At 47.4% G+C, this 19747-nt stretch overlaps 1 protein-coding gene across 1 annotated transcript in view; it reads right to left on the reverse strand.

The window, feature by feature from the left end:
• UBAC2 (UBA domain containing 2) overlaps positions 1-19747 on the reverse strand; it is a 348299-nt gene that overhangs the window by 269319 nt on the left and 59233 nt on the right. Inside the window, exons 5-6 of the mRNA XM_077482972.1 lie at positions 5960-6079; positions 1360-1466 (exon numbers count right to left, since the gene is read on the reverse strand). Coding sequence (XP_077339098.1) covers positions 1360-1466; positions 5960-6079 — 227 coding nt within the window. The remainder of the gene's footprint in view (positions 1-1359; positions 1467-5959; positions 6080-19747) is intronic.

Here is a 19747-nt window from a genome sequence, read left to right on the forward strand (position 1 = left end):
GATTTTTGAGTTGCTAATTGCTTATTAAAAGTATTTTATGGAGTACGTGCATATTGCGTAAAATCAAAATGGAAACTTCAAAGAAATTTCCAATTTAAGGTAATAACAGAGCCATCAGTCAGCAAAGTAAAACTACTTATGCCATAAGCCGACAACAAAAGCCACTGCCTCTTGTGAGGTAGTTAATGCTATGCTAGACAGGACAGAAGGGATTGTGCACACATTCTTTTAGCCACTAATGTGGGCAGAAATGAAAGCAACAGTAAAATAACAGGCCAGAGAGTTTGTCTTTAACACCTGATACCACAAACAGCAGCCCCATATGTCTGAAAGTTTAATTATACACTTTTAGTGCAAGTTCATATGCTCAAAGCACAGAAGTAGTGATAAAAGACTCACCATTCTTTTTAGGTCCGGTTCACAGAGGCAGCATGACTTACAGCGCGACTGCCTCAGGTGACCTGGACACGACCACTGCGGCGACTTGCAAAATGACTTCTCTATAGAAGTCAATGCAAGTCACCTCAAGTCGCCCCCAAAGTCATACAAGAACCTTTTTCTAAGTTGGGGCGACTTGTGTCACTTCCAATTAGAACGGTTCCATTGTACAGAACGGGACGCTACCTATCAGGCAGCTAAATCGCCTGACAATTCGTCCCAGTGTGAACCGACCCTTAGACAATATGTTATTGACTCAAGTAAAGTTCATCTTTATAAACAAAATACATGCACATATTTTTTGCAGAAAAAAAAATGTGGATTAAATTTTTTTTTCTGCAGGAGCCTGGAAAGTATTGCACCTACAATCAGTAGATTTGGTGGGATATACAGTGTGGCTAAATGCCTGTGTGAATGGTGCCAAAAGCTGACTTCTTAGGAATAATGGTCAATAGGGCACAAACCTTCTTACACCTACAGTATATTGCCCACTCATGTTAGAGAAGTACTGACACCAAAGAATGGAAACTGTGTGTTCACCAGAATAGGCTGGACAGTGCAAAAGACACTTTGCCAATCCATTCCCTAGTTAATTATCCTTTAATTTATAGCAGCCATTACCATTAAGAGGCTGAATAGGCTGTGGCAGTAAGATGCGGACACCAATCACTAAGAAAACAGCCCTATGGCTGACCTGTTTTTGCTAAAACTAGATAAAGTTGAAAATACACTAAAGCAACATCTACAGTACACACAAGTGGGAGTTGCTGCTTGAGGTTGAGTTCCTGTGCCGAGAGAAAAAAACCACAAGTTTGCAATGCATTGTGGTAAACAGAGACCTCCTATCAGTTTCACAGTATGTGGTTCACACGTAATTGTTCTTTTTTATGAAAACTGGTATTTAAAAAAATAATTACTTACAATCCTGATGGTAAAGTGCTAAGATTTACACCACTCACAACTTGTACCGTTTCAACGAGAAGGAGATCAAAAACTGCTGAGAGTATCCAGGACCCCAATAAATATGACTGCAAAGAAAAGTTAGACATGCATTAAAAAAAGGTGCAAATAATCAAAAGGACAAAAATGTTTAAAATAATTATAAAGGCTTTGCACAGAGCAGCCCTAATCTACCTCTTCTGGGGTCCACCGCCGGCGCTCCTGGCACCCAATTGGATTTCTTTGGACTTTATAATGCACCATTTTCATTTTTTGGACTTTGTTTATTGTGTAGTTATTGTACTAGCACATTTTTCAGAAATTACTCTCATTTTTTTCTGAGTTTGGACTCACAATCATTAGGTGTTAATCCTTGTTTATTTGAGGTGTTTCTGTTCAATATAAACACCCTAATTTCCATCTCTCAACTTATTTATGGTGTAGTCACCATTTTAGCACATTTTTCACCATACCTGCATTTTTTCAGAAATTTCACCTTTTGTTTGTTTGATTCACATTTTCCCATGTATAAATCTCTGTTTTTTTTATATACGTCACATTTATATCATTTATTTATGCAAATTTTCTTTTTGCAACCTTAGCGCTGCACTTATTTATTCACAGTTTTTGCTTTTTGTCTACAAGCTGTGCTGGCTGCTAGGTTGCAGGTTCACAGTGCAGTATTCCTTTAACTTTATTTTTTTGTGGTCAAAACATAGCCAGAGTTCACGAACGGGAACAGATAGACAAGCCAAAATGTCAGGGAGCCAGAGAACAGCGTAGTAGAACAGCAAGCAGGATCTGGAGCCAGAAAAAATGTCAGCCAAGCAAGTCTGACCACTTAAGGACCAGGCCTCTTTTTTAGATGTGTTGTTTACAAGTTAAAAACGATTTGATTTTTTTTGCTAGAAAAATGACTTAGAACCCCCAAACATTATACATTTTTTTCCCTAACACCCTAGAGAATAAAATGGCAGTCATTGGAATACTTTCTGTCACACCGTATTTGTGCAGCGGTCTTACAAGCGCACTTTTTTGGGGGAAAAGGTACACTTTTTCAAATTAAAAAAGAAGACAGAGGTCTAGGGCTAAAATTACTGATCTCGCTCTACTGATTGCAGCGATACCTCACATGTGTGATTTGAACACTGTTTTCATATGCGGGTGCTACTCACGTATGCATTTGCTTCTGCACATAAGCTCAGCGGGATGGGTCACGTTTAAACATTTTTTTTTTCTTATTTATTTTACCTTTTATTTTTACACGGTTTTAAAAAATAGAAAAAAAAATTGTGGCACTTTTATTCCTATTACAAGGAATGTAAATATCCATTGTAGTAGAAATATGGCATTACAGGATCTTAAATAGGAGATCTGGGATCAAAAAGACCATAAATCTCATATTTACACTAAAATGCATAAAAAAAAAAAAAAAAAAAAATGTGTCATTTAAAAAACTATTTAAAAAACAAATGTCCCTTTAAGAGCTATGGGCAGAAGTGACGTTTGGACGTCGCTTCCGCCCTGCAATGACATGGAGACGAGTTGGAGCCATCTTCCCCTCACTCATCTCCATGCACAGCCACAGAGAGGACCGGATCACCCCCGCCAACAGCTCCGGTACGCGGCAGAGGGCACCAGAGCGTGGCGGGAGGGGGGCCCTCTCCTGCTGCCGATAAAAGTGATCTTGTGGTGAATGTGCCGCAGAGACCACTTTTATCTTTTAACGGGCCGCTGGCTGAACACGAGGATACCAGGGTTATGGCAGCTAGATGCTGCCACAACAACAATATCCGTCCTCAAAGTGAGGACGTATATCAGCGTTCGGCGGTCCAGAAGTGGTTAACACAGGAGAGTGTCTCTAGAGATGTGGCAAAGGCAAAGGCAGAGATCATCTGGACTGGATGGCTTGAGTAGGCAGGTCTACTAAGCAGGATGTTATCAACAGGTGAGTCACTGTGGAGATATAGGAGCTGGCAATAAGTAGACAGCTGAGCGGCCAGCTCAGAGAAAGAAGGGCTGGTCTGGCTTTTTTAGATGTTTTTTGGAAAGTCTAATCTGGCCTGTCTATTGTTCAGGCTTATGAATGGTTTGCACCTTGTGGTGAACCATCTGGATTTTCTCTCGTTAAGTCTTTTCTTGACATGTATATGCCCATCGCTTGGAGAGTGTCCTTCACTTGCCTGGATGTTGTGTTATTTACCATAGAGAGGATCCTGCGATCATCCACCAGTGTTGTCGTCCGTGGACATACAGGCCTTTTTAAGTTGCTGAGCTCACCAGTGCATTCTTCTTTCTTCAGAATGTATCAAAATAAAAAATAAAAAAAAACTCCTAATGTTGTTGCTAACTCTCTGATGGATTTGTTTTATTTTTGAAACCTTACAATGGCCTGTTTCACTTGCATGGACAGTTCTTTTGAACGCATGATGTAGGTTCACAGCAATAGATTCCAAAATGCAAATACCACACTTAGAAACAGATCAAGACCTTTTACCTGCTTAAGCACTTGCTGACCGGCTCACGCCGATATACGTTGGCAGAATGGTTCTCCTGAGCAAACTGGCGTACCTGTACGTCAGTACATAAAAGTAGGATAGCGGGCGAGTGCGCCGGCGCATGCCCACCGCGCGAGTTTATGTCCGCCGGTGGACCGCGAACACGGTGATGAGAGGCAGAACGGGGACCCGCCTATGTAAACAAGGCATTTCCCCATTCTGCCTAGTGACATGACAGGGATCTACTGCTTCCAATGATTGGAAGCAGTGATCTCTGTCATGTTGTTTCAGTAAGCCCATCCCCCCTACAGTTAGAACATGCTGAAGAAACACACTTAAGCCCTTCCCTGCCAGTGTCATTTTTACATTGATCAGTGCATTTTTATAGCACCAATGTAATATCACTGGTCCCCAAAAAGTGTAATTTGGGGTCAGATTTGTCGCAGTCCTGCTAAAAATAGCAGATCGCCGCCATTACCAGTAAAAACAATAAAAAAATTTATTAATTAAAAGTCCCTAAATTGATCCTGTAATTTGTAGACACGATAACCTTTGTGAAAACCAATTAATATATATGTCTATTGTGATTTTTTTACCAAAATAATGTAGAAGAATATACAGTATAATCGGTATAAACTGATGAATAAATGTTTTTTTTTGGCTATGCGTTCTAGCAGAAAGAAAGAAAAAAAAAAAAATGCAGAGGTGATCAAAATACCTCCAAAGTAAATCTCTATTTGAGGGAAAAAAGGGACGTCAATTTTGTTTGGGTATAGGGCCACATGACGTGGTCATTAAGGGGGTAAAACCTTTCCGGGGCAAAAGTGGTTAACTGATGAAGAAATAATGAGGGAGTAGTCTACACCTGGCCATAAAACAGCTTTTGATTCAATTGTCCAATTACTTTTGGCCCCTTGTGTATGAGTAAAAGCGGAACGTCTGTAATTTTTTTATCTTTCCATCTATTAAATCTTCTGCCCTTGTTGTTTTAACTTTGGATAGTAAAACTTTGTTTTTTTTTTTGCCAGTAAATACCTTATACAGCCCACTTTCTGTTTCTTGTCTGACAGGGAGAGACAATCATCTCTCTGTCAGTGCAAACCGAGGAATGCCGTTTACCATCACTTCCTGGTTCACGCGATGATCAGCTGTGATTGGTCACAGCTGATCACGTGGTAAGGAGCCTTCGTCACAGGCTCCAATACCACAATCGGAGATGCAGAGTGTCAGACTAACACACTGCACCATCATATGATGCCCAGTCAGGATAACAGAACCACCGCACAGCTGTCATTCTGCTATAGGCTGGCAGGAAGTGCTTAAAGCGGTTCTTCACCCCAAAGGGGAAGTTCCGCTAATCTGATCCCTACCCCCCTCCGGTGCCACAATCGGCACCTTTCAGGGGGGAGGGGGGTGCAGTTACCTGGATAATACAGGTATCTGCACCCACTTCCGGGCAGACCCCCGCAGACACCCCCCCCCCCCCCCGTTGTGTTCTGGGAAACACACAGTTCCCAGGACACAGCGGGGGATCTGAAGAGACGCGCAGCGCGACTCACGCATGCGCAGTAGGGAACCGGGCAGTGAAGCCGTCATGCTTCACTTCCCGATTCCCTGACAGAGAATGGCGGCGGTGGCAGCAGTGAGACGAGCGATCGCTCGTCATCTGCCGCCAACATCGCTGGACCCTGGGACAGGTAAGTGTGATTTTATTAAAAGTCAGCAGCTGCAATATTAGTAGCTGCTGGCTTTTAATATTTGCAGCTCCTCTAATAATTATGCTACCAAAATTAGCGTGTGCTGTAAATTGCCTCCAGCATTACTCCTGTTTCTTCTTACTGGAAGCTGCAATTTTCCAGAGCCCCTGATCAGCAGTACATTTTTGAGCTGGCTGTGCCTAAAAATATGAGCATGTGCAGAGCAGGATGAGATCACGCATTACTGAATTTTAAACAGTATAAGCACTTATTTTTACTGTTTTACATAGCTATACCTGCAAAAGCGTCGAGCCTGAAGGGATCTAGCAGGACTACATTTTCTGACTACAGTTCCACTTTAAATAACAAAACATGGGCACATCTTACCGTAAATTTCCGCGTGCCAAAACGTCTCTCTAATGTTCTAAAATTATATATAAGTAAACTGCTACAAAATGTATCCTTCAGATCCAGACATATAATTCTTCCAAAGAATAGTCTCCATATCTAAAACAAGAAAAGTACACAATGAGTATACAAATGCTGATATTACAGAGGGATGTACAGAAAAAAAAAAAAAAAAAAAAGTCTACAAATATCAAAAGAAGCCAAAAATTATGTGACAGAAAGTGAGCATTTATTGATAAGGAAATAGAAAAACACATGATTTTGTCTTTAAGTATTAAAGTGGTATTAAACCCTCAATTTTTAAAGCACCCAAAAAGGGAAAGATCCCCTTGTCTGCCTCTTCCCCACACCCTCTCCTCTGCTGCTACATTTGGCACCTTTTGGGGGGAGTGGGTACATGGTTTTGACAGGTACCCACTCCCACTTCCAGCTCAGCTTGCTACGACGAGCTGAGCCTGGAAGTTTGGTGACTCCTTCCTTCCCCCCGCGGTCTACTGAGACAGGTCACAGGTCCCAGAAGAATATGGCCCATTCACAAAGCACATTGCACTTAGTGTATGTGCAGTAGGAAATCAGCTGTATAGGTCCAAGACTTTACTGCCAGTTTCCCTTAGTCAGGATGGCGGCGCCAGCACCCAATAGCCGGCTGAAGAATCGGCTCGGGTGATGACAACGCTGGCTGCCTGGACAGGTAAGTGCCCTAATATTGAAAGTCAGCAGCTCCAGTATTTGTAGATACTGACAATTTTTGGGGGGAGCCTGGAGCACCTCTAAGTACTTGTAGAGAATGATGTATATCCCAGTCAAGTTTTCTTACTGTCATCTACAGTATCTCACAAAAGTACTATACAGCCGCCTGCAAAACTTTGCGGCCAAAAAAGGCATTAGCCAATGCACTGACATCTACCTCGTAGAATTTTGTAAAGGTGTGAACAGACGACCAGGTCACCGCTTTGCACACTTGAGAAAAAGACGCTTGATGTCGGAAGGCCCAAGACGTTCCGATTGCCCTCATGTAGAGGGCTGTGACTGGAAAGGGGGGCACTTGCCCCTTCAAGGTGTAGGCTTGTACTACAATCTGTCTGATCCACTTGGAAATGGTGGCCGACGAGACAGCCATGACTTTCTTTGGACCAGCCACTGAAACAAACAAGGAGTCTGACTTACGAAATGGAGCCGTGGCAGACAAATACACCCTCAGAGCCAGAACCATGTCCAGGGAACGGAGGGCCACCTCCTTAGGATGTGTTGGTTTAGGACACAGAGATGGTAACACAATGTCTTCATTGATGTGAAATGCAGAGACCACCCTCGGCAGAAAAGAAGGTTGCGGGCGCAACACCGCTTTATCCTTGTGGATAACCAGATAGGGTGACTTGCACAACAAGGCCGCCAGTTCCGAAACCCTCCTGGCCGACGTGATGGCCACTAGAAAGACCACTTTCTGGGAAAGAGTCAACAGAGGGATCTCTCTGATATTTTCAAATGGCGGTTTTTGCAGCGCCGACAACACCAGATTCAGATCCCACGGGGGTAACAGTGGACGCACCGGAGGAACTACATGGACGTACCCCTTGGATAAAAGTGCTCACTAGAGAGTGAGACGCCAGGGGTCGCTGAAAAAAGGACAGTCAAGGCTGAAATTTGTCCTTTAATGGTGCTCAAAGCAAATTTCTCGTCTACTCCTTGCTGAAGAAACAGCAGGATCCTGGATCTAGAAAAAGAGACCGGATGCCATCCTTTCTCCTCACACATGGAGATGTAGGCCTTCCAGGTACAATGATATATCTTCCGAGAAGATTTCCTGGCTCTCAGCATAGTTGGGATCACTGAGTCCGAAAGACCCCGGTTCCTCAACACCTGGCTCTCAATAGCCATTCCGTTAAAACCAGCGATGGTAAAGCAGGATGGAGAATCGGACATTGAGACAGAAGGTCTTCGCGTAACGGCAGCCACCAGGGGGCGTCTACCACCAGACGCACCAGGTCTGCGTACCAAGGACGCTGGGGCCAATCTGGGGCAATCAGAATTACTGGAATTCCCTCGGCCTCCACTCTGCGGAGCAGACATGGTAACAGCTTCAGTGGAGATAAGGCATAGATCAGCTGGTACAGATCCCACGGAGCCACCAGCGCATCTGACCTGTCTGTCCACGGATCTCTTGTCCTGGACACGAATCTCGGCACCTACCGATTTAGACTGGAGGCCAGAAGATCCACGTCTGGTGTGCCCCACCGCAGACACAGTAGCCTGAACACCTCCGGATGCAACGCCCATTCTCCTGGGTCCAGCATCTGGCGACTTAAATAGTCCACCTGCCAGTTGTCCACTCCCGGGATGTAAATGGCCGACAGGGCCGGTACAGGTCGCTCTGCCCACCTCAGTATGTGAGTGACCCCCCGTGCGGCGGCTGAGGTCTTGTTCCTCCTTGGTGATTGACGTATGCCACAGCCGTGGCGTTGTCTGACTGGATCCTGATCGAACACCCTGAAAGTCTTATTGACAATGTGGAGAGGCATAGCCTGATCGCTCCCAGTTCGAGCAGATTGATCGGCAACTTAGATTCCTCAGCCGACCAGAGGCCCTGGGTTGACTGAACTCCCATTACTCCACCCCAGCCAGATAGGCTGGCGTCCATTTTGATCACTGTTCATTTTAGAGGTAGGAACGACTTCCCAGACTGAAGTACTGGGGACCAGATCAGGGCATCCCTGACTAACTGGCTCACCTGAATCTGCCGATCCAGAGACAACGGAGATTTGTCCCATTTTTTCCAAGATCTCCTTCTGCAGGACTCTGGTGTGGAACTGGGTATATGGTACTGCCTCGAAGGAGGCCACCATGAGCCCCAGGACTCGCATGCAGAAGCATAGCCATGACCACTTGCGGTTCATCAGCAGTTTTAACGCGGCTCTGAGAGTCTGCAGCTTGTCTGAAGGGAGAAACAGTCTCGCCTCCATGGAGTCCAGCAGCAAGCCTAGGTACTACAAATGCTGAAATCGGTACAATCTCCAACTTTTTAGGTTCAACAGCCACCCAAAATTCCTGCAGGGTCTGCATGGGGATCGCCACATCCTCCTCCAACTCTGAGGTGGAAGATGCTCTCAGGAGAAGATCGTCTAGGTATCCCACAATCGTGATCCAGCATTGCCGTAGCAACGCCAAAACAGGAGCCAATATCTTGGTAAAGACTCGAGGGGCTGATGCCAAACTAAAAGGGAGAGCCACAAACTGGTAGTGGGCTTCTCCGACTGCAAAGCGCAGAAACTTCTGATGCCGGAGGCATATGGGTATGTGCAGGTACGCATTCTGGATGTCTAAGGACACCAAGGAGTCCCCTTGATGGAGTGCAGCGACTACTGAGCGAACTCATTCCATTCTGAACCTCTGCACCTTTACAAAGTGATTGAGGGCTTTTAAGTCCAAGACTGTAGTCCCCAAGAAGGAAGGGGTACGTCCAAACAGGTTTGAGTAGAACTCCTGGAAATGTTCAGATTCCGGAACAGGTACTATCACCCAACGACAGCAGGTCCTTTACCGCCCCCAAGAGGGCCTGCCGGCGAGCCGCCAGTACAGGTATGCTGGAGGGGAAGAATCTGTTTTGCGGCCAAGAGAGGAACTCTATCTTGTAGCCAGAGGAAATCAGATCGCAGACCCATTGGTCGGACAGCTGAGAGGTCCACCGGGCTGCAAACTCCCGAAGGTGACCCCCCCACCCACAAACCTTCATGCGGTAGCACTTTTGCTCACAGGCTTGCGGTTCCAGGGACCTTTGGTCCTTCAGTGGTCGTCCTGTTGGGCTGGGGACGTTTGGTCGAAGCTCCGGGCGGACGAAAAAGCCGAGCAGAAAATGAGGGCCCTTGCCTACAGCGTGGCTCCTTACCCTTCCTGGCCTGTGGGAGTAGAGTACTCTTACCACCTGTGGCATTTTTAATAATGTCATCTAATGTGGCTCCAAAGAGCCGTTCACCAAGGAAGGGAAGATCCGTCAGGACTTTCTTGGATGCCTGGTCTGCAGACCAGCATTTTAGCCAAATCAGGCACCTCAGCACCACTGCTGACGCTGAAGCCCTGGATAACAGAGGGAGAGTATCCAGGGCTGCGTCAAAACGTACTTAAGGCCTTGCACTAACTGCTCTGCTAGTTCCACGCAGACAGAAGAAGCCTGCTGCTCTCCCGATTTGCGGTGCAAAAGTTTTGGCCACTCAGTAAGTCTGTGACACAAGTGCGGATGTCAATACTGGTCACATTGCTGACCCCACAACCGTAAATAAGGAACGAGCCACTGCGTCGGCTTTACTGTCCGTGGGATCTATAAATGCAGGAGTCCCCTCTACCGGGATCGTGGTTACTTTGTTTAATCTGGATACGGGGGGGGGTCCACGACCGGAGGAGCCGACCACTTTTTGAGAAGGCTTTCCTAAAAAGGGTAACACACCGCCATGTATTTGAGGACCGAAAAAGTCAGTTGCGGTCGACCCCATTCCTTGTAAATGAACTTGTCAAAATAAGTCAGGATACGGGAACAACTTAGGTGAACGGGCTGGCTTACGGGACCCAAAAGGGGCCGCTAAATCAGCAGAGGGATCTGCTGGCTACTGAATCTTCAGGGTATCGCACACAGCTGTGATAAGTGCTCCAACAAGCGCTTTTGTCGCGCACAGACCCGGACTCATCCTCACTGTCCGAACGGTCCTGGTCAGCGCCATCTGAAACGACTGAACAGGGGTTACCAGCCTCAGCAGGGCCCGAGTCTGTGTCAGAGCTCTCCCCAGAGACAAGGAGGGGGGCAGGGGCCGCTTTTTAGCACCTTTGCGCTCATGCACCGCCTCCATCTTGGCAACGAACAAATTGAGGACCGCCAACAAAGCATCCAGGAGCACTGCACATTCTGCAGGTGAACCGGTTGCAATTGCCTGGATTTTGGGGGAAGAGACACTAGTTTCTGAAGCCATGCTGACCCTACCCTGTCTGCCACCTGATGAGGACTTAGGACAGTGATGGTCCCACCCTCCTAACTGCTGCTGGCTGAGGGGCTCTTTCCCGCAGGACTCACCACCCTTACTGGTTCTGCACTGTCCAGCAAGTAGTGCCTGTATTCCTTGTCAGCTCCCAGGTGTCTAGGAAATCACACTGTCAGCCAGAGCTGCTGCTTATGGTGCTGAAACCAATCTACAATGTGCTCAGGCTCAAGAAAATGGCCGGCGAGCAAGATGCGCTTACGTCAGTGAATTTAGTGAAAGCTTGAATGGACAACCAAGGCGCCGCCTTACACACCTGGGAAACAGACGCTTGATGTCGGAAAGCCAAGGAGGTTCCAATTGCCCTGGTGGAATGAGCCTCGACAGGAAATGGGGGCACCTACCCTTTTAAGGTATAGGCCTGAACCACTATCTGTTTGATCCACCGAGAGATAGGACCACCAGACCTTACTTCGGACCAGTCATGGAGACAGAGTCTGACCTCCGGAAAGGAGCCGTAGTAGACAGATACACCCATAGAGCCCGGACCACATCCAGGGAATGTAGAGTAACTTCTTCCGGATGTGTCGGCTTAGGATATAGGGATGGTAACACAATGTCCTCATTTAGATGAAAGGCCGAAACCACCTTTGGAAGAAAAAAAGGGCTGCGGACATAGTACCGCCTTATTCTTGTGGAGGACCAAGTAGGGAGACTTGCATGACAAGGCCGGCAACTCAGAAACCCTCCTGGCAGATGTAATAGCCACTAGAAAGACTACTTTCTGAGAAAGAGTCAACAAGGGAATCTCCTTAATATTTTCAAACGGCGGTTTCTGAAGAACCGACAGCACCAGATTCAGATCCCACGTAGTGGTGGTCGAACCGGAGGGGCTACGTGTCGAACACCTTGCACAAATGTACTCACCGATCAGCGAGTCGCCAAGGGACGTTGGAAAAAGACAGCCAAGGCTGATATCTGCCCCTTGATGGTGCTTAACCACTTTCAGACCGGACCATTTTGCTGGTAAATGACCAGAGGTCTTTTTACACTTTGGCACTGCGCTGTTTTAACTGGTAATTGCGCGGTCATGCAATGTTGTACCCAAACAAAATTTGCGTCCTTTTCTTCCCACAAATAGAGCTTTCTTTTAAAGGTATTTGACTGACTCTGCGATTTTTATTTTTTGTGATATAAACGTAAAAAGACCGCAAATTTTGAAAAAAAATGATATTTTCTACTTTTTGTTATTAGAAAAATCCAATAAACTAAGTTTTAGTCATACATTTAGGCCAAAATGTATTCAGCCACATGTCTTTGGCAAAAAAAAAGTCAATAACTGTATATTTATTGGTTTGCGCAAAAGTTGTCAAATCTACAAACTAAGGTACGTTTTCTGGAATTTACGCAGCTTTTAGTTTACGACTGCCTATCTCATTTCTTGAGGTGCTAAAATGGCAGGGCAGTACAAAACCCCCCCAAATGACCCCATTTTGGAAAGTAGACCCCCTAAGGAAATTGATAAGTGGCATGTTGAGCCCATTGAATATTTTATTTTTTTGCCTCAAGCGATTGAATAATGACAAAAAAAAAATTTATTAATTTTTTTTTACACAAAGTTGTCACTAAATGATATATTGCTCACACATGCTATGGGCATATGTGAAATGACACCCCAAAATAAATTCTGCTGCTTCTCCTGAGTACGGGGATACCACATATGTGGGACTTTTTGGGAGCCTAGCCGCGTACGGGGCCCCGAAAACCAAGCACCGCCTTCAGGCTTTCTAAGGGCGTAAATTTTTGATTTCACTTCTCACTACCTATTACAGTTTTGAAGGCCATAAAATGCCAAGATGGCACAAAATCCCCACAAATGACCCCATTTTAGAAAGTAGACACCCCAAGCTATTTGCTGAGAGGCATGTTGAGTCCATGGAATATTTCATATTTTGCCACAAGTTGCGGGAAAATTACAAACTTTTTTTTTTTTTTTTCACAAAGTTGTCACTAAATGATATATTGCTCACGCATGCCATGGGCATATGTGAAATGACACCCCAAAATAAATTCTGCTGCTTCTCCTGAGTACGGGGATACCACATATGTGGGACTTTTTGGGAGCCTAGCCACGTACGGGGCCCCGAAAAACAAGCACCGCCTTCAGGCTTTCTAAGGGCGTTACAGTTTTGAAAGCCATAAAATGCCAAGATGGCACAAACCCCCCCAGGGTTAACTAGGGGGCAATCAGGGGGCTTTATGCGGTAGTATATGGGGGTCCCTGGCGCTAGAAAAAGCTGCGGCGAACCTAAATACCTACCTGCCTAACTAGCGTCACCTGTGACACTAATACAGCGATCAGAAAAACGATCGCTTTTTAGGCTGGGTTCACACTGGAGCGATGCGGGAACGCCACGAATCCGCGGCGGGTTCCCGCATCGCATGCCTCCCGGCGGCAGTTCACACTGCCCTATGCGAACTGCTGGGAGTGTCAGTGAAATGTTAATGACACCCCCCGATCAGTTCGCATATCGCAGTGCGATCTGCAAACTCGGATCGCATGGTGTGAACACCCATGCGATCCGATTCTGCTGCGGACCAAAAAAAGGGTCCCGTGCGAATTTGCGGCGGGTGCGGCGAATGGCTGAACTCGAATCGCAGAGATCGGATGTGATTTGCACTGCAGTGCGGTGCGAATCACATCCGTTCTCATAAACCGCTGCAATGTGAACCCAGCCTTAGTGATACTGGCGACGGGGGGTGATCACGGGGTTAAACCTTTATTGGGGGGGGTTAGGGGGGTACATTAGAACTAAAGGGGGCTAACCCTAACTGCCCTAACAGTTATTACAGTCACAAATGACACCAATGCAAAAAAAAATAAAATGCATTGGTGTCACCGTGACTGGGGGGGGGCAGGGGTAATTGGGGGGGGTGATCGGAGGGTAAAGGGGGGGTGTGAGTGTGCCTGGCATGTTCTACTGTGAAGTGTCGTGTTGGTGCAACTCACCGATCCTCTCTCCTCGGTGCCGGAACGAAAAATACCGACACGGAGGAGAGATTACATCACTACCTCTCCTGTGTTTACATTACAGGAGAGGAAGTGATGTCACGAAGGATTTCCATTCGTTGGGAGCGATCGCGAGGGGGTGGCCATGAATGAATGGCCGCCCCCTCATCCCGGATCGCTCCCGAACGAATACCGACCGCCGCAGGCACCGGGGGGGGGCCCGATCGGGCCCCCCACCCGCGGGAAGGCAGGGACGTACAGGTACGCCCATATGCCTGCCCGTGCCATTCTGTCGACGTACATCGTCGTGCGGTGGTCGGCAATTGGTTAAAGCAGTTCCGCACAAATTTTTTTTTATTTTATTTTTTTGGCCGATTGTTTAAAAAAAGATGTGTTTTAATTAATATCCTTACTTGTCCTGACTTCGCCCGCTTTACATGTCCGTATTTCTGTAAAATCATTATTTTTATAAATCTATTTTGGCTGATGTCATCTTGCTTGAGGGCATTTGAAGCCCACAAGCAATCACTTCCTCCTTCCCTCGCTTCGGCGGAACCAGCATTCCTCAGTGGCTACAGCTACGAGCAGCGTATTCGGCTAGGCGCACTGACTCCTGGGATGAATTATACAAGATTCCAGGAGACAGTGCGGAGATCAGCGGAAATGGTGTGGATCCCTGCAGAAACACCGCCCATAGCCGCAGGGATAAAATAAGAAACAGCAGAGAACGAAACGAAGGAGGTAAAAAAAATAAAATACAAGGGGCATTGAGCACTAGTTTTGTAAAACTGAGCTTCGTAAAAAGAAAGGCAGGAAGATAAAAAAAAATTTGTGCAGAACCGCTTTAAGGCAAGCTTCTGATCCACTCCCGGATGCAAAAACAGCAGGAACCCGGAAACTGAGTATGTGTGTGGACCCCACCACCCCATCTCCTCACACATGGAGATGTAGGTCTTACACGTACGATGGTAAATCTTCAGAGAAGAGGACTTACTGGAATCCCCTCGGCCTCCACTTTGCGCAGCAGGAGCTTCGGGGGGAGGCATAAATCAGCCCATAATGTCCCCATGGAGCCACCAACGCGTCCGCCCAGAGGTCTCTTGTCCTGGGCACAAACCTCTGCACCTTCCGATTGAGAGCTCCACATCTGGTGTGTCCCACTTTAGGCAAATGAGCCAGAATACATCCGGATGCAACGACCATTCCCCTTGGTCTAACATCTGACAACTTAGGTAGCCCGCCTGCCAGTTTTTTATAACCAGAATGTATATGGCCGACAGAGCCGGCACGTGCCGCTCTGCCCACTGTAGGATGTGAGCAACCTCCCATGCTGTGGCCAAGCTCCTTGTTTCTCCTTGATGTTTGACGTACACCACCGCAGTGACATTGTCCGACTGGATCCTGACCGGATGCCCCTGCAGCCCCTGTGACCACGTGGAGAGGCACCGGCTGATCACCCAAAGCTTGAGCACATTGATCAGCAGCTGGGATTCTTGCCACGTCCAAAGGCCCTGGGCCGACTGTATGCCCAAAACTCCCCCCGCAACCGGTCAAGCTGGTGTGCGTTGTGATCACCGTCCAATGGAGAGGAAGCAAGATCTCCTGGACCGAACGGCCGAAGACCTCAGCCACCAGAGAAGGGAATCCCTGACTAGCTGGCTCACCCGAATTTGATAATCCAGGGATAAATGGAGATTTGTTACATTTTGACAAAATCTCCTTTTGCAGGACTAAAGTGTGAAATTGAGTGTACGGTAGCGCTTCGAAAGTGGCTACCATGAGGCCCAGAACTCGCATGCAGAAGCGCAGCGACAACCACCTGCGGTTCACTAACAACTTCCCCGCAGCTTGAAGAGTCTGCAGCTTGTCTGAAGGGAGAAAAACTCTCGCTTCTGAGGAGGCCAACAGTAAGCCCAGGTACTCCAGGCGTTGAGTCGGCACTAACACCAACTTTTTTAGGTTCAGTACCCAACTAAACTCCCTGAGAGTCTGTATGGTGATCGCTACATCCTCCCTTAATTCAGAGGCGGAAGCTGCCCTCAGAAGGAGGTTGTCTAGATAACCCACGATTGCGAACTCACGTTGCCTTAACAACGCCAGAATTGGGGTTAACACCTCGGTGAAGACTCGGGGTGCTGACGCCAGGCCAAAAAGGAAGAGCCACAAATTAGTAGTGCTCTTCCGACAGCAACCTCTGATGCCTGAGGCATATGGTTACATGCAAGTATGCGTCCTTAATATCCAAGAACGCCAGGAAGTCAACTTGATGGAGTGCAGAGACCACGGAGCGAACTGATTCCATCCTGAACCTTTGCCCTTTCACAAAACTGTTGAGGGCCTTGAGGTCCAGGATTGGACATACCCATTCCTTCTTTGGGACTACAAACAGATTGGAGTAGAATCCCTGAAACCTTTCCAGCATCTGTACAGGTACTATCACCCCGCGCAGCAGCAGGTCCTGTACTTCCCCGAACAGGGCTTCCAGACGAGCAGGAAGAAGGTGAAGGTTGGAGGGAAAGAATCTGTTTGGTGGACAAGAAACTATCTTGTATACCGATGAAACCAGTTCGCAGATCCATTGGTCGGACAGTAGGGAAGTCAACCAAGCTGCAAACCCGAAAGCGACCCCCCACCCAAGAGTCAGGAGGGGGAAAATCTTCATGCAGTAACATTTTTGCTTGCAGACTTGTTTGGCTTGCGAAACCAGGGACGCTTTTGTCCCTCAGCCGCCGCCTTGTCGGACTGGGAACGCTTACCTGCCAACCCGGGCAGGCGAAAAAGCAGTTTCTGAGTGGAAAAAGAGGGCCCTTGCCTACGGCGTGGCTCCTTACCCTTTCTGGACATTATTTTTAATAATGTCATCCAGTGAGGCTCCAAATAGACTCTCACCTTGGAAGGACAAATCCGCCAGTGCTTTTTTATATGCCTGGTCTGCAGACCAGCATTTCAGCCAAATCAGGCTCCATAGCAAAACTGCCGATACTGACGCTCTAGAGAGCAGGGGGGACAGTATCCAGGGCCGCATCACAGACATACATAAGGCCATGTACCAACTAATCTGCCAGTTCTATGCAGACCGGGGAAGTCGGTTGCTTCTCCAATTCACAGTGTAATAACTTTGCCCATTCAGTAAGTGTCTGCGACACCAAGGCCATGGCCAGCACAGATCATAACGCTGACCCCACTGTCTCGGCCCTCCCGTTTGCAAGGACTTTGATGGCAGGATTCCCTTCTACCAGAATCGTGGTTACTTTATTCAACCTGGATACTGGTGAGTCAACGACCAGAGGAGACTCACATGTTTTCAGGAGACTCTCCTCAAAGGGTTAACGCACCTCCATTCTTCTCGGGACTGAAAAGGCCCATTGTGGGTTTCCCCATTCCTTGTAGATGAACTTGTCAAAATAAGTCAAATACGGAAACATTTTGTGCAGGTGATCCGGTTGCAATAGTCAGGATGTCTGGGGAAGAAGTGCTGGCTTCTGACGCCATGTTGACCCTCACTCGCCTGCCATAACTCAGGGACTTAAGGCAAGGTACACAAAATTCCACCCTCCCAAGCTGCTTGCAGACTTAGGGGCCCCCTGCAGGACTCACCACCCTGACCGAGTACTGTGCTGTGCTGCCGCCGTCCGCCCAGCCCCATGTCAGTCACAAAGTGCTCAGAGTAAAGAGCGCTGTTCTGAAATATACAGACACCAGCACTAGAGGTAAACCGCGCTGTGGCTAAAAGAAAATGGCCGCTGGCCATTCTAGCAAAAAAATCACCAAGAAAAAGAACGCCGAACCGACTAGAAAATGGCTGACAGCATATACCCTGCATAAGGCTACAGGAAAATGGCCGTGGCACGTGCGTCAGCCTCCCCTCATTGCAAACAGCCTGAATACCACACTGACAGAAAAAAAAAAAAAAGCAGGAAAGAGAGCGGACCCTGAAAGCCAGTGCAGCCCCCCACCAAGGCCCGGAGCCCCCCCCCCAGAGGATCCCCGGCCAGGTACATACACCGCACCTCATTCACAGTCACACAGCGGCCCCAGCAGGGGGAGGAGGGAACAAGGGATAGGGAGAGAGAAAAGGGATAGTGAAAGACCCCCTAGTCGACCTCCCAGGGAATGTCCAGCTGCTCCATCCTGCCGAGGCAGGGGGAGCCGTACTTACCCCTCCTGTCAGAACTGCTGGACGCATTCCACCACAGACCCATCACCCGAGAAGTACAGGGTGGCTGTTGGCCACCGCACACTGTGACACGGACAGCTTTAGCCTGGTCATATGTGTGCCCCGAGCATATAGCCCACCGGCTGTCCATGGATCAGAAGTGGCATGTCGTGGCCAACCCAGCGTGTAGCTAGGGTCTGCTCACGCTCGAATGGCCAGGCTGGAGAGACTACAAGGATCTATATTATCCAGCCTGTCACCCAGCCCGGCTGTTGATTGTAGATCACAGAATCAAACTGTGCAGAAAAAAAAAAAATTATTCCCAGGACCAATGTCAGGTCCTCCTCCTACTCTAGGCAGAAAAAACTGAGCTGCAGGAAGCAGAATGAGGGGTTATAGCCACTGCTGTGCAGTCTTGCTGTTTTTACATGTCCTGCCCAGTCCTCTCCTGAAGGTGGCGCGATAACCCTAAGGTCAAGATTTAAAGGAGCTGTGTCCATCAATGAATGAAAGAGAAAGAAAAAAAAGTTCTTGTGTTATTTATATTCTCTGAAAAATAGCCAAGAAATCATTAATTCTGCCAGGGTATGTAAATTTATGAGCACAACTGTACATTTATCCAAAGACAGGGAAGCAAAACAACTCAACTGTTATTCCTAGGACACACAAGCCCACAGATTAATTTTACAAAGCAGCAAAACATACATACAGTGAATATAGGAAAAAATATCCCATTTTGTTACTTTGCAGCCTGAAATGAAGACAGACACAGATTTTGATTTATCCAGCTGTATTTACTCAGATTAACTTATAATTACCAAGTGAAACATAACAGCAACATGGCATGTGCAGCAGGCAAATATTGCAAGGTTAGTAGAGATATATCCCAACAGAATAAAGGCTGTCATTAAAGGGGATGTAAACCCTCGTGTTTTTTTACCTTAAAGCGGAGGTCCACCCTAAAGTGGACCTTCCGCTCATTGGAATCCTCCCCCCCTCCGGCGCCACAATTGGCACCTTTCAGGGGGGAGGGGGGGTGCAGGTACCTGTACAGTACAGGTATCTGCACCCACTTCCGGGATAGCTCTCTGCGGAAAGGGGCGTAGATTACGCCCCTTTCCGAAAGTCCCCCGCTGCCTGCTGGGAAACACACAGATCCCAGAGGCAGCGGGTCCATCCTTATTGCGCAGCGCGACTCGCGCGTGCGCAGTAGGGAACCGGGAAATGAAGCCGAAAAGGCTCCACTTCCTGATTTCCCATACCCAAGATGGCGGCGGCAGCACCCGAGAGACGATCGAGAGATCGGCTTCGGGTGCCGACATCGCGGGCGCGCTGGACAGGTAAGTGTCACTATTTTAAAAGTCAGCAGCTGCAGTATTTGTAGCTGCTGGCTTTAAAAAAATAAAAAAAATAAAAAAACGCGGACTCCCAGCGGACTTCCGCTTTAATGCATATATGTTTGCTAGAACTGATTGTTAGCTGGAGTTCACTTTCAATTTGTTAGTCAAATCCATCTAAATCTGCTAACACTACCCTCTCCCTGGATTGACAATGCTGCTGTCCAATGGTGTCTGGTTTACTTTTTTGTTCAGAATGCAGACATCTTAAGACAGGAACTTTGTTATTGGCTGGTAACACAT

The sequence above is a fragment of the Lithobates pipiens genome, unplaced genomic scaffold (assembly GCF_037356315.1).
Source record: "Lithobates pipiens isolate NorthernLeopardFrog02 unplaced genomic scaffold, aLitPip1_a1.2 Scaffold_16, whole genome shotgun sequence".
In the NCBI taxonomy this organism is placed as follows: domain Eukaryota; kingdom Metazoa; phylum Chordata; class Amphibia; order Anura; family Ranidae; genus Lithobates; species Lithobates pipiens.